Raw genomic sequence first — 14,555 nt, forward strand, 5'->3', positions numbered from 1 at the left:
ATTTCAACCATTCAAGTCTCAAGGTAGCTCAGGGTTTATTTAATCAAGATTTTTCAACAAATTCACTCTCGTTTTCTTTTCTTTTGGGACTTATTTGTAGAGATAAACAAGATGTTCATGTATTCAAGAAATACTAGACTGATGATCCACGTTACCAGATCATTAATAAGAATCTCCGGGATTCTTATAAGAGCGTCTACTAACATCTTCAATTTTATTCTTTCATGGATCACTGTTATTTCTTGATAATTAATATCGTATCTATCTTTGAGTATTTTCCATAATACACTTGGATCTTCGATCATATAATATGTAGATTCTAAGGACTCGTCAATATGTTTGCTAAGAAAAATACTTGCTATTGCTTTCTCTTGTTCGAAACAATTGTTATTTTCATTCAGGGTTTCTAAAAGACCGATTAATTTGAGATGTTTTTCTACATTCATAACCCATGTTAAGTAGTTGTTCCCACTTGATTTTAAAGGAGCAAATTTAAGCCTTTTCAAATTCGACATTTTCTATTATCAAAAAAATGAACAACATAAATCATAATCATAATCAACTTCTATTCATAGACAAATAATAAAATGAAATTAGAATCATTTTAAATTCATAAGTAGCAAACAACAGAATAATGGCATGATTACAAATGATAAAACCACAAGAGCAGGATAGAATATAGGTTCACCCGGTGGTATATTAGCAACAATGATGATAGTTAGTATGACCAATACAATAGGAAAAATCATCCTTGTGTGAATCATCTTTACAAATTTTTTTTTTTTTTTTTTTTTTTTTTTAGAATGGTAATCTGAGAAATTGAAGATTGATTTGTGAAAATGTGAAAACGGAGATGTTTATTTTATATTTGAAAAATATAGTCGTTGTAACGTCGTCAGTTGACGTTAACAACCGTTATGTATATATGACCGTTGTAACGTCGTTAGTTGACGTTAACGACTGTTATGTACTCGTTGTATTAATAATATTTTTAATAAAAGAATTTTATTAGTACAAATACGATTACTATAAATACATTTAGTATAAATAAGTTTAGTATAAATACGAAGATTAAGAGAATAAACATATTATGCATAAATAATAAATTTTAAGAATAAACATTAGTATGCATAAAATAAATAATGATTAATTACATAAGTAATCATAAATGTTAAATAACATAAATATAAATGTTAGTGAAGTTAATAAGAGTTAGATTATAGAAATATAATTCAGGCAGTATAACCGACCATATATAACTTAAATAACATAAATATAAATGTTAATGAAGTTAATAAAAGTTAGATTACAGAAATATAATTCAGGCGGTATAACCGACCATATATAACTTAAATAACATAAATATAAATGTTAGTGAAGTTAATAAAAGTTAGATTACGTAAATATAATTCAGGCGGTATAACCGACCATATATAACTTGAATAACATAAATATAAATGTTATTGAAGTTAATAAAAGTTAGATTACATAAATATAATTCAGGCGGTATAACCGACCATATATAACTTGAATAACATAAATATAAATGTTAGTGAAGTTAATAAAAGTTAGATTACAGAAATATAATTTTACTTATGATGATAATAATATTTACCTTACCAATAAATAATAGAAGATATCGTTAAAGAATTTCTTACCTTGATTAATGACTTGTGCTTGCTTAGATAAACCTTGATTATACGGAGTACTTCGTGCTGATAACGTGTTATAATTTAGGAGTTTATAACTACCTTTTCAAGGCTTGATTCTTGACAATATATTACTAATATTGATATTATAGAAGAGTGAAGAAGAGAGCAAATATTCTATATTTTAATAATGGTGTATTGATATGCTTACATTCGTCCGATATTTATACTACATAAAGTCAGTCACAACTGCACAATTTATCCAAATGCAATTCACATGTTTTTGGTTGTATATACAAAAGTTGTCGGCCACAATATTTATAACAGAGAGAGTATTTTTCATGGCTTATAGACTTAGAGTCCTCCATCGCGTGCAAGAAAAAATAAAAATAAAATCACTTTCCCAATTTCTAGAATGGAACTAGAAACCTAATCGGTGATCATCGAATGAAGATTGGAGTGTAATTTTGTATTAGTTTGGATAAATCTTCAACTTCAAAAGCAAAATTTAATTAATTGTATTTGTGTCGCAGTGTCAACACTCCCCTGGAGCTAGAAAAGTCAAATGTATGATTGGAGTATTTGACTTGTATGTTGCACATAATTTCCAAGTCAAATAATAGTTTATTGGCTTTCATATGTGCGATTTTAAGAATATCTGAATTCCCAAAATGTCAACCGTATCTTCCTATACAATTGTATAATGTTCTTACTTTTATTGAACAAATATATAATCTTCTTTGTTAATTTAGTTAAAATCTTATCCCAATCTCTAAAAGGTCAACCACGACTTATTTGTATATCATATATTGTTATTGTTACTAATACTAAATATATAAGCTTGTTGCACATAATTTTGTGGTATTAAATACTAACAGCGAAAGCCCCTACCTAATAAATATAAAACTGGGCCTTGGCCCAGTGGCCCAATTTACTAGTTCATATATATCAATATATGAATATGAATGTTGACTTTGAACAATTGTTATATCAACAAGATTTTGGTACAATGTTGAGAAGTTAAGAGCTAGGATATACAGTTCATTGACAGAGTATAATTAAAATATTTGCATTATTTGATGGTACATGATCTACCTTCATATACTGTACGGAGTATTTCTTTTGTCTATACAAATCTGTAACTCAAGAAAAAATCTCTAGCTAATAGGTGTCCAAAAACCAATCATACAACACATACAAAATAGTTTTATTTGCACAAAAGGTACCTGAAATGAAACTCATATGGAATAACACGAATACAATTCGAAAGTGATTGATCACTCGTTTTTCTTTCGATACAATTAATCGCTACTTTCTGAACTTCACTTGGTAACTGAAGGCATACCCATTCAACAAACGACTCTATATCGTTACCAAAATCAAGCATATACCAATCCAAAAGTTTAGGTATAGCTAACAGTTTCTTTGTAGTTGAAATCCCAACTGCAGCCTGAATGTAATCTCTTTTTGCAACTTCAAGTTCATTTTCAACTTCACAACGAGTGTACACTCTTACCTTCATTTTATAAAAATTCAAAAATTGGTCACTAATTAATGGTTCCTAAAAATGTAATATTGCAACTATGTTACTTTTTGCGTTAAAGCTATAAATACGCCTTGTACTTTCATTTTTATTCCAATGTAGGCTATATACTCAAAAAATACCAATTTAAGTCACATACTTTCAAAAAGTGTATTAATATGAACGCACCAACTTATAAACCGGATAAAAAAATGAGTTGGGTGGCATCCTACATGTACCTTATGGACCATTCAAAATACTTACGTGTCATTTTTTATTTTTCTTTAAAGATGACTTGAATAATAACTGAAAGTTTATGACCTACAAATAAGTCGTATACTTTCGGTTTTTTCTGATGTATGCTATATACTTTTTGAAATGGTAACTTGCATGGTATTTTTGAAAGTTTGTGACCTACACTTGTATTTTTTTGGTTATATAGTCTACTTTGGAACAAAAGTGAAAGTATAACGAGTATTTATATGTTTAACTCTTACTTTTTTAGTAACATACTTACATATCCCGATTGAAAACTTACAGCAGGGGAGGACCAGCTTCCGCAAGATAACGCAAATGTAGCTAAAGGATCACACAACTCCAACCCAAATAAGTTTATTGCAGTTACTTCGTCGTTATTGAAATCTTTTGCAAGCGTCTGATGCATTTTGTACAAATTATGTAACTAATTTCAAATATCAATGTTTTCAGACCATGAGAAAAAGTTAAACAATAATTCACTTACATGTTTTGTGTGACAGGGGATTCGCAGTATGAAATGTTCAATGGTGAATGCAGTTAAAAGATGGCCTCCGATATTTAATTTTGCGTCGTGCATTAATTGGATGAACGTGTCACGCGTCTCTGGTATTCCATGTTCAAGAAATGCCTAATATGTCATGTTTATGTACATCAGTTTAAACTCATATAGTCAATAAATGAAAAAAATTACCATTTTGTGAAATCGTTATTTACATTCATCATGCAAGAATTATATATATTGATCCAGAATGCAAGCTTCTCTTGATGTGTGAGGTTTGTTAAGTTAACTACTTCAAGTTTCCCAAGTAATATCCTGAAAAATCAAGAAATGGCATTAAATTTTGATCTATAATTCATACAAAAAAAAAGAACTTGAAATCAGAAGTTAGCGCGCACTTTAGTCTTTGTGCTAAGAATGAAGAAATCGTCATTCTGCTTTTACTAATAGTGGTTGCTTCAACTTCATAAAAGTATTTATACGGACCAATATCCGTGTTCTCAAATTCATAAAACATGCCGTAAGGATCCTTGAAATCCATTGCCCATGGATGCTCGCACGCTGATGCTAACGAAGGTAGCATTTCAGTCAGTTTTAAGGCCGAGTTAGAGCTCATTCGTGTAAAAACAAACATTAAGCATTTCAGGGTACTTTCTGATATCTTATTCGGACAATCATCTCCTGATATTCCCTTATACTGTACTCTTCGAAAATCTAGGCATTTTTCAGCTGACAAAATGTCGATTAGGGGTCTCTTTGATAAAGTTTTACCACTTTCGATGTTATGATCAGGAGATTGATGCTTGTTTGCTATGGGATTTGAGAACCATTCAATTTGAGGTGGAGATAAAGTAGTGGTGTTACTTTTAGGATCTTTTGTATGGGATATTTCTTGAAAATCAGATGAATTTTCAAGATTCTTTTTATAGAATGAAGTGTAGATTGCTTCTTGATACAAATCTTGATTATATTGAACCACCTGCTCTTCTAGCCTAATAACATCTTCTTCCAATACTGCCACTTCTGATAAGAGCTCCAATGTCTGTTCATACCATAATCAGGAGAATTAATTAACCACCTTCAATTGCTTTTCAAAAAAAAAAAAAAAAAAAAAAATTAACCACGTTCAATTACATTTTCGTGTCGTATAATGGCATGTTATTAAAAAATGTTAATTTGCAAATGTCAGAATTGTATGTGCAATGTGGCATTTGACCCTATGCTTGATACTCCAGTATGAATACAAGTTTTTCTACTTACGCTCAATGATTCAGCCTGAATGTGTTTGTTTGAAACGTCTAAATGACCATTGTGCTGAATGAAAACAAAACTCTATGTTGAATCATTCAAAATAAATCTTTTCTTTTAATAATTAAGCACTTTCATTTTCTTTTAATACCTATATCTATATCTACAACAAGGCTAATACCATAATGTAATCTCATTTAGATTGTTCATTCATGATGATTAACAAGCATGTTATTGTTATTTATTATAAGGTTCATTCAAAACCTTAGAATTATTCAGTTTATGATCATTCATCACTTAAGCATTTCATTCAATTACCTTTTTTTTTTTTTTTTTTTTTTTGGGGGGGGGGGGGGGGGGGGGGGGGAGGGGGGAATAGCAAACAAACACCATTTTTGTCCACGATAGGACTTGAACTCACAACTTCAAGGTTGACGAGTTCCTTTAATACCGCTAGGCCATAAACCGTTTGATAAATGCACAATTACCTATTGTTCTCTCTAAAAAGTCAAGGACAATTGGGTCTAGCCCTCTTAAATCTTAATCCAGTAAGTAGGATTCCTACCTGATTTATTATCAAAGTTGTTATCAAGAGGTGGCACCAAATCAAACTTGCATATAAGTAAACACTTTATTATTGAATATGAAACTTGTAAGTAACAAATTCAACTAGTATCGATCCTTAAACTAAGTTTACGTTGAATAAATAGCAACAGAAATCTTGATTCTGGAACAACAAAATGTAATCAACATGGCATGCAATTGGCTATGAAAGAAACGGATGTCATACCATTGGAGGGAGATCATATGACGGTAGGCAAGGAAGTGACCCTAACGGTTGACTTAACGCTTGTTCTAACGCTCTATGAACATTTTCTTCGCGCGTAAGCTCCTTTTCAAGTTTTTCTATCTGCAAAAATGACTGCCTAAAAATGTAATCTACAAAGTATCAAAATGACAAAAACGTAAGTAGAAAGTCAATGGTGACAATGAATTACATACATCTTGTTGCAATGTCAATTTTCTATCATTTTCGTAATCTCCTCTGCTTGTCGTCCTAGTCTTCTGATCAGGCTTAAGTTGCATTTGCCGTTCGACTCTTTTCTGTATCCAACAAACCCCTTATGTAAATTGATCGGTTACTTGATTCAAATAACATGGAACTGTTTAGAATGTTGAATTTTTTATCATACAATAACCAAACACAAAATAATCTAGCAATTGTCTTCATAATATCCTAACAAAATGTTGTAGTTATAAAACTCACTGGCTACATATCTTAAGGAAAACTGAAAAATGTTCAAAAACAATAATGGTATAACCTAGTAACGGCGTTTACATTTGAGTAAAAATACTCATTTGGTAGTAAAACATTATCCGTTAAAGTAAGTTTTTCATACAATTGATAGAAAAGAAACTTATTACCTTAGAATCTTTGATTGAATTCCTCATGGACTGTAAATTTGCCCTAACTCTACTGTTCATCTTCATTGACCTTGCAGAAAAAGAGTTTGAATTAACACTACATAATGGGATATCAAATATGAATGGAAAAATATATATCAATCCATAATCCTTACAAACAGAATATGTACCATAATTAACGTGGGTGCTTCTCTCGGTAGTGCAAGCATCACCTTTAATTTTATTTACATGTTTAATATGTTTATGGAAACAATTGGTTATTAGAATAAGAAAATATATGTGTATATTCGTATCAAATTTTGTTTGGCATAAGACTTATTCAAGGACGGATCTATATTAAAAGGAGGATTTGTAACCATGTACTACTTCTTTTTATATATATACTAGTAAGAAATAAGAATACGAAATAAATAACAATATTACATACAGAATGGGCTTATAGTGTAACGGTATCGTGGTAACTTATCAACTTTGAATTTTTGAGTGCGAGTCTCGTTGTGAACTATTAACTGGGTGTATGTTTGCGCTTAAAAAAGTTTACGATATTACATATTGAATCCTTATTGCGAGTATAGTGAATATCAACAAAAGTATTTAACACGTGGAGTAGTTTTTACGTTGTGTTGAAGTTAGTGGCGACTCCACCCTTGGTGGAGTGGGGTCCCATGACCCCATTAAATTGAAAAAAATTTTAGACGATATACTATTAAAGTTGTACATGACACCACTAAATTTAACTACAGGACCCCATATATTTTTAAAATTTATGGTTATTTAAAGGTAAATAACCATTAAGATACCTTTCAAATATATTTAGTTTTAGGAAAAAAAAATTTGGACCCCATTGAGTTTTCGTTCTAGATTCGCCACTGGTTGAAGTGCTTTATATTGTTGTACAATTTGATAATCGTCAGTTAAAATATAAATAATAACCGTCATGTACAATTTGTACTAACAATATTCAAACTTACATATTTAGATTAGTTACTAACAATATTCAAACTTACATATTTAGATTAGTTTAAATGTATACTTACTTATATATGTAAGTATATGTAAATGTATACTTACTTATATATGTAAGTATATGTAAATGTATATATCAGTATATGTAAATGTATATGCATATATTTTAGTACGTATATATGTATATATAAATATATATTTCGGGTGATAATGGATATATCCATGGATGATAAACTATCATCCATATCCGATCCACGAAATATTTAGATCATTCATATATTCATATCCATTTACATCATTCATATTCATTATAAATGAATAGGATCGGATAGATGTCCATGAATTGAACAATTGACATCCCTACACCTTACTGCCTTACTTTCCCTTCTGACCTTTCATTCCATCTTAGCTTCTATATTCTATATATGCATAATAATATGTGATATAGCCCCTTCTTACGACATAACACACTAAAAACAACAAACAAAACTTTTTTTCAAAAAAACTTAAACTTTATAAAAAAAATCATAACAAACAAAATACATGCATAAATCATAAATTCATAATTCATAAATACATATAATATAATTGTTGGAGTAGATATATAGTGGTGATCAAAGTAATCTCGTCAAGATTGAGGATTAAAACGAGTGGTTGGACCAATTGAATACCAGCATCAGGGCTATATGCCTATATCTTGACGTTGTAGGGCGAAAGTCTCTTTTTGTTATAACTATAGAATCTGAATCTTGTCCGTGAATGTTGTCTTTAGTCATGGTCCTCACTTTAGTTGTCTCATGGTTGGTTACTTGGTTGATGCTCCTTGATGTCCTCCAAGCTAGAGCTTATGTTTTATAAAAGTGGTTTGTTGTTGTTGAAAATTTGATGCGGGAGTTTGTATGATTTAAGTTCTTCTTTACAATACAATTTTTAAAATATGATCTCATATCTATCTCTTCAGCATAACCATTCTCTAAGTGGGCAATTCATATTCATATATTAATGATATAAACATATTATATACTTTGTATATACTAATCTACAGCAGCTATAATCTACATCAGCTATTACTATTCACAGTGACAACCATATATATCCCCCACTTCGAGGATATTTCGGTAATTCAACTTTAAAAAAAAATAATAAAAAAAAACTTTCCATTAATTTTTTTTCCAAGTTTTTTCACTTGTTTTTCCTCTTACTTTTTCATTCCTTTAATTTTTAAACGTTTAATTAACTGACAATTAACCGTTTTCTTAAACGTTACATTAACCGATCAAAATTAACCCGTAGCGAAGCTAATTCTTTTACAACTTTTGTTCACTTTCTTTTCCCCTCTTCCTTTTTCATTCCTTTAATTTTAAACCGTTTAATTAACCGTCCGTTAACTATTTTTTTAAAACGATCCAACCAACCGTTAATCGACCAACATCACCCTGCAGCGATGCGCGAATTTTTTTAATCTTAGTTATAACCAAATGTGTAGGATATATCTTAGATTCAGCCACAAACAAACAACTATCAAAACACATGTCTAGCACTACCACAATAAACCCAAACGAATATACAATCAAAACCTATCAAATTAATTTAAATTATCTCATCTTCATGACACGCTTCAGTTAAAATGACCCGATGCACCAAATAAAAAAAAAAAATCATATTCCATTTAGATTTCTTTTAATTTGCTACATTGAACACCGTAGTAGAAGATTTGACTTTATAAGTCAACGAATTAACTCCCGTGAAGTTTTATCTTAAAACCCTTTTGTTTATCAATGTGACATTCCGCACAAATTCGTTTTGAATTTAACGGGACCTTTGTAATGTTAATATTTTCCCGACAGATTTGAGTTACCTATATTATGTGAATACATGAAAGTATGAAACATTTCTATGTTTATTTCACATGACTCGTATTTAGATTATAAGTGTTTTCCGATATAATTTGGTTGTATCAAACGAACACAACATTTTCATGCGTATTTACCTTGACACGTCTTAGCATTCGAATTCCCGGAACGATGGGTCTTCTGCACATATGTGTATCTCGCGTATTTTTAAAATTTTATCGCTCGATGTGTTTAGATCACGAGTTAAAACTTTTCGTATGCACCTGACATTTTATTTAATGTTTCGCTATTTTAAGCGTATCTTGTTCATAAGAACTCCATTGAAAAACCCAAACGTCCGTATTAAATTGGGCTACAACATTCACGTTTTATATTTTACAAAATTCGACCCGAGACACGAGTTACGAGACAAAAACATAGCTGGTCCAGCCCTCCCCATTAGGCCGATGTAATACCCCGTCAGAATCCACTAACGGTGTATTAACTCCGGTCCCACAGTTTAGCGGTTACGCCCTCTATATGAGACGTTTTCGAAAAGTATTCGCATTAAATATTAAAGCAAAGTCATTTATTAAAGAAGTGAATCTGAAAAGTAGTTGACATAAACGACTAACGTAAGTAGACCCAAAACATAACGATAAGTAAATAGTTTCAATGCGAATATTTGTTCTTGAAGTAAGACATGACTGAAAACATGTTGGATAACATTCCAGATCTAGCAGCAAACAAGCACGACAACTCTGCAAAGCGGAAGCTATACCTCTATGGACCTGAGAGAAAAACATGCAAAACGTCAACGAAAAACGTTGAGTGGATCTACAGGTTTAGTAAGGCATTTCGTAAGTTAGGCCACAAGATTTCTGAAAACATCGTAAAATTATACATAAGCATGAGCACTTGATTATAAAGCTTTAACCCGCAGATAGCTAGGCGCTACACGTCTTCCTTTTACCCTTTCTAAGTATACACCGATCAAGTGTACAAGTTACAACAGAATAAGCACCTCGTAGGTTGAGGCGAGGTTCGTCAAACCTAACGGTACCGTCCCTATAAGTCAAGCTTACTTAAAGTAATTAATATAATCAAGCTAAGGAATTTTTGATCTGAACTCATATGTATATCGTTTAGTTACTTGTGCCTAATATGTAAAACATTTGTAAAAAGCATGTTATCTCATCCCTGTAAAAATGTAGTAGGGAGTGTAGACTTACCTTAGCAAAAGCACTGAAATATCTTAGCAAAATGGTACTGTAGTCGAACAATCTTGACCGAATAACGCAATCTAGTCAAATAGGTCACCTTAAGTATACATATAGGTCACACTATGTCAACCCATAGTGCTCAGACTGACTCTGTCATGACCCTACTTTTCCCGTTATCTCTTACCGTTTATTATCTAACGTCCGTTAAATGGACATTCGTGCCACGTCATTTCTATGACTTGCATTATTATTTTAGTAATAATATATTAATTATATGTGTTGTATGAATATTTGTATTCGTATTTAAAAACGTGCGTTTCTACGTGTCGTGGATTCCTACCCGGCGAATCATTTCGGTTTTCAAATCAACGGTCAGACTTTTGAGATTTTTAAATCTAAATTATTTTAAATATGATATTTTTATGTCATATGTATATATATAGTGTTTATATATTTTATTTGTCACGTGTGCGTTATCTCTCCAAATATTTAATCGCGTAGCGGTGTTTTCGCGTTTCAGTTCGGGCTTTCGGGCTTTTGGGCCACAAGCTTTCATTCATTGGGTCAAAGTGGGCCATGAGGGACCCACCCTCTCATGTGGATTGGCCAAAATCCCCTAGGAGGGGGGATATGTGTCATTTTTGAAAAACTTGTGATTATTGGAACAAAATCACATCTTAATTCATTTCTAACCCTAGCAACTCCCCTCCCTCCCATCTCCTCTCACCTTGAACAAATTATACAGCCCCATCATCATCATTTTCAGTTTTCTTCATCAACATATCAATTGTTCATCATCTTTAAAGATCAGTTGCATATACGGGTTCTCCATCTCGCGATCTTCAACATCCTTCTTCTTGATTTTTGATTGGGGTATAAACCCTAACCATGACATTTTCATTTTCATTCATTTTTTTTGTTTTTGATGTTTAATATGATAGTATAGTGCTTGTATGTTGTTGTATTATTGATTGTATGCATAGAATCGCTCGTTATTACATGTTTTCGGTTTGATTGATTGTGGACAGCAGACTAATCGACCATTTCAGTAAAATTAACTGATTTTTTTTGTTAAATTAAAGTGTCTAGATGTGTTCCTCTCATCAAGACATTGATTTTAGACTCCGAATTCATGTTATTTCGATTCCCGGAACTTAAGTTATGATTAAAATGGTATTTTCTTGAAATCAAAATATAAAAATGAATTGTTTCAAGTTTGGTCCGACTTTGTGACCATTTTTGGAGTCTCTAGAGTGTACTAGTATGTTAGGATTGATAATTAGATGAACATTCATGTTCGGGTCATCGAAATCCGAGCCACGGATCACCCGTCATGGCTAAAACATGTTTTTGAACGGATTAAAGCTCCAAGTTGAATGGTGGCTGTTGGTCACGACTTGGTGGCCGTTCTTGGGGTGTTATTGAGTACACTAATGTTTCGGGTGGGTTGGTTAGGCGAAGATATATATAAGACTCGCCAAAAATCGATTCCCGGGGCTCAAATTATGACCCGATGAACTTTTAATTAAAACTTATGGTTATGAAATAAGACTTATGACATAAATAATGATTTTCATTATTAATAAATTACTTATGATATAAAAGTAATTATTTTAATTTAAGACCTATGATATATATATTTATTATATCATTTATTAATTATATTATGATTAATTAGACATTTAATTAAACTTATGATTAATAATACTTTTATTATTAATGAGAAATACTTATGGTAAGTATTAAAATTATGTTATGAGATTATTATAATAAGACTTATAATAAGGATTAATTAATTATTTAATTATTATAAGGCTTAGTTATTATTTAATTATAATTTAATTATTAAATACTTATGATTTAATAATTTTAATTAGAAACTTATGATATGATTAATAATTCATTATTAATTAATAATACTTATGATATGATTAAAATTTATTATTAATTAATAATACTTATATTATGATTAATATTTAATTAATTAATTAAATACTTATGTTATATTAATTATATCATTTAAACTTATGTTAACTTTAATAATTCATTTTAATTTAATTAAACTTATGTTATGACATAATTATACATATATGACTTTAAATAATATTATAACTTATATTATTAATATAATTTATACTTTAAAATTCAATGTTGACTATGTTTGACCAAGGTTGGCTTTTGAGTTGACTTTCGGTTGACTTTGACTTTCAGTTGACTTTTGTTGACTTTCTAATTAAGGAAACTTTCCTAACTTATAAACTTTCCAAAAATAGCAACTTTCTAAATATGAAAACTTTCCAAAAATTAGAAACTTTCCTAAAATAGAAACTTTCTAAAAATAGAAAGTACATGTCCTTACGCTGTTCTGATCAATCTGAAGCATGTTGAGTGTTGTTCTATGTCTACTTGCAACAAGTACTATAGCTATCATACTAAGACTTGACCTAAGTTAGTTACTTATATCGACCTGCTTTATTTATAGGCCGACGTTGTGATCATTCTTGATCACTTTACTTCGTTTGATGTTCGCTTTTTGTGTGGTTACTTCATTTGCTTTAAGGTGAGTTATAGTCCCATTTTTCTATTTTATATCCTTTGGGATGAGAATACATGCATTTTAATTTTTTTTTTATATTGGACACAAGTGGAAGTTGGTTTAAGTTATTCATTGTGAGTTGAACGAAAATATTCCCTAGTCTGGTAACTGTAATCACTGGTTTCTACTGGTGAACGTGAATCCTATGGATAGATCTATCGGGTTTGACAACCCCATTTCATGCTAGTCGCGCTAGCAATTTTTGAAGACGGAATGTATTAGTACTTCGTATTTATTTGAAGATACACATGTTCAGTGTATATTGTGTTTGGTAAGGGTGGAATTGGTTAAGTGGTTACCAGGTGGCTCACGGGTTAATGGAATAATGTTTTATATGTTTTCGAGCATATAATTTTTGTGGTCCAAAATAAGGCTTTATGTTTTCAAACATAAATTTTTACGGTTTAAATTAAATATTGTTTGCAATATTAAACCTATAATTCACTCAACATTTTTGTTGACAGTTACTCGCATGTTTTATTCTCAGGTTCATGATTGATTGTTTTCGCTGTGCTTAGAGAGTCTGCATATTTATGATGGCAGCTTTTGTTAAACATTAACTTGCATTCTATTTTGATACATTAATTTGTGGGTGTTTGTTGACCTTGTTTTGGTCAACTTTTGATTAAGTATTTATGTATGGTTTTTCTAAACTTACATATTTTGGTAGGTTTTCTTTATAGGAAATTATTTTTAAATAAAGAATGCAAGGTTATTTATCAAATTCATATCGAGTTATGATCAAGCTGTGGAACCAAGATAATGATGGTCGTCAAGTGTACCTTGACGGGTCGTTAAAGACTCAATATGCAATTAAAAGTCAACTAGTCCAAGCAAGTCAACAAAAGTCAACCAAAGTCAACTCAAAAGTAAACTCGGTCAAAGTGGTCAACTAAAGTCAAACATCTCAGTAGGTCATGCAAACATGGTCAACATGTCACACCTAAGTCAAACAACATGTTATAGCTCGTAGTTTAGTAATTTGCACATTCGTAGTTTATCGCATGTCCTTAAAATACGCGCATCATAGAAAAACACGAGTATAACTCTTAGCACATAAATCATAAAAACATGGAAAACTCCATATCACAACTAGACTCAAAATTGATTCCAAAATGTCTAACCCGACCCTCATATGATGTCTACAAGTCAGATATCAGAGAAGGTCTAGTTACGGTTTACCAAATCAGTTTTTGCTCGCGAGTCAGTTTTGAAACATTTCTCATAAAATATTGAAAATAGATTTTGATGAACGGCCAATTGGAGATAACTCAAAACATACCAGAGTTTAAGTGATAAAATAATCAAAGACATCCTTTTAGCCAATTTGTACAGAT

At 30.9% G+C, this 14,555-nt stretch overlaps 1 protein-coding gene across 1 annotated transcript; it reads right to left on the reverse strand.

Annotated features, from left to right (window-relative positions):
* Positions 1–2,856: 2,856 nt before the first annotated feature.
* LOC139859358 (uncharacterized) lies at positions 2,857–8,343 on the reverse strand. The gene is made up of 8 exons (XM_071848147.1): positions 8,239–8,343; positions 6,179–6,280; positions 5,967–6,086; positions 4,327–4,970; positions 4,144–4,243; positions 3,914–4,057; positions 3,710–3,826; positions 2,857–3,165 (listed from the first exon to the last, which is right to left on the reverse strand). Exons 1-8 carry the CDS (start codon positions 8,341–8,343, stop codon positions 2,857–2,859), a joined length of 1,641 nt encoding a protein of 546 aa, XP_071704248.1.
* Positions 8,344–14,555: the final 6,212 nt, after the last annotated feature.

The sequence above is a fragment of the Rutidosis leptorrhynchoides genome, chromosome 7 (assembly GCF_046630445.1).
Source record: "Rutidosis leptorrhynchoides isolate AG116_Rl617_1_P2 chromosome 7, CSIRO_AGI_Rlap_v1, whole genome shotgun sequence".
In the NCBI taxonomy this organism is placed as follows: Eukaryota; Viridiplantae; Streptophyta; class Magnoliopsida; order Asterales; family Asteraceae; genus Rutidosis; species Rutidosis leptorrhynchoides.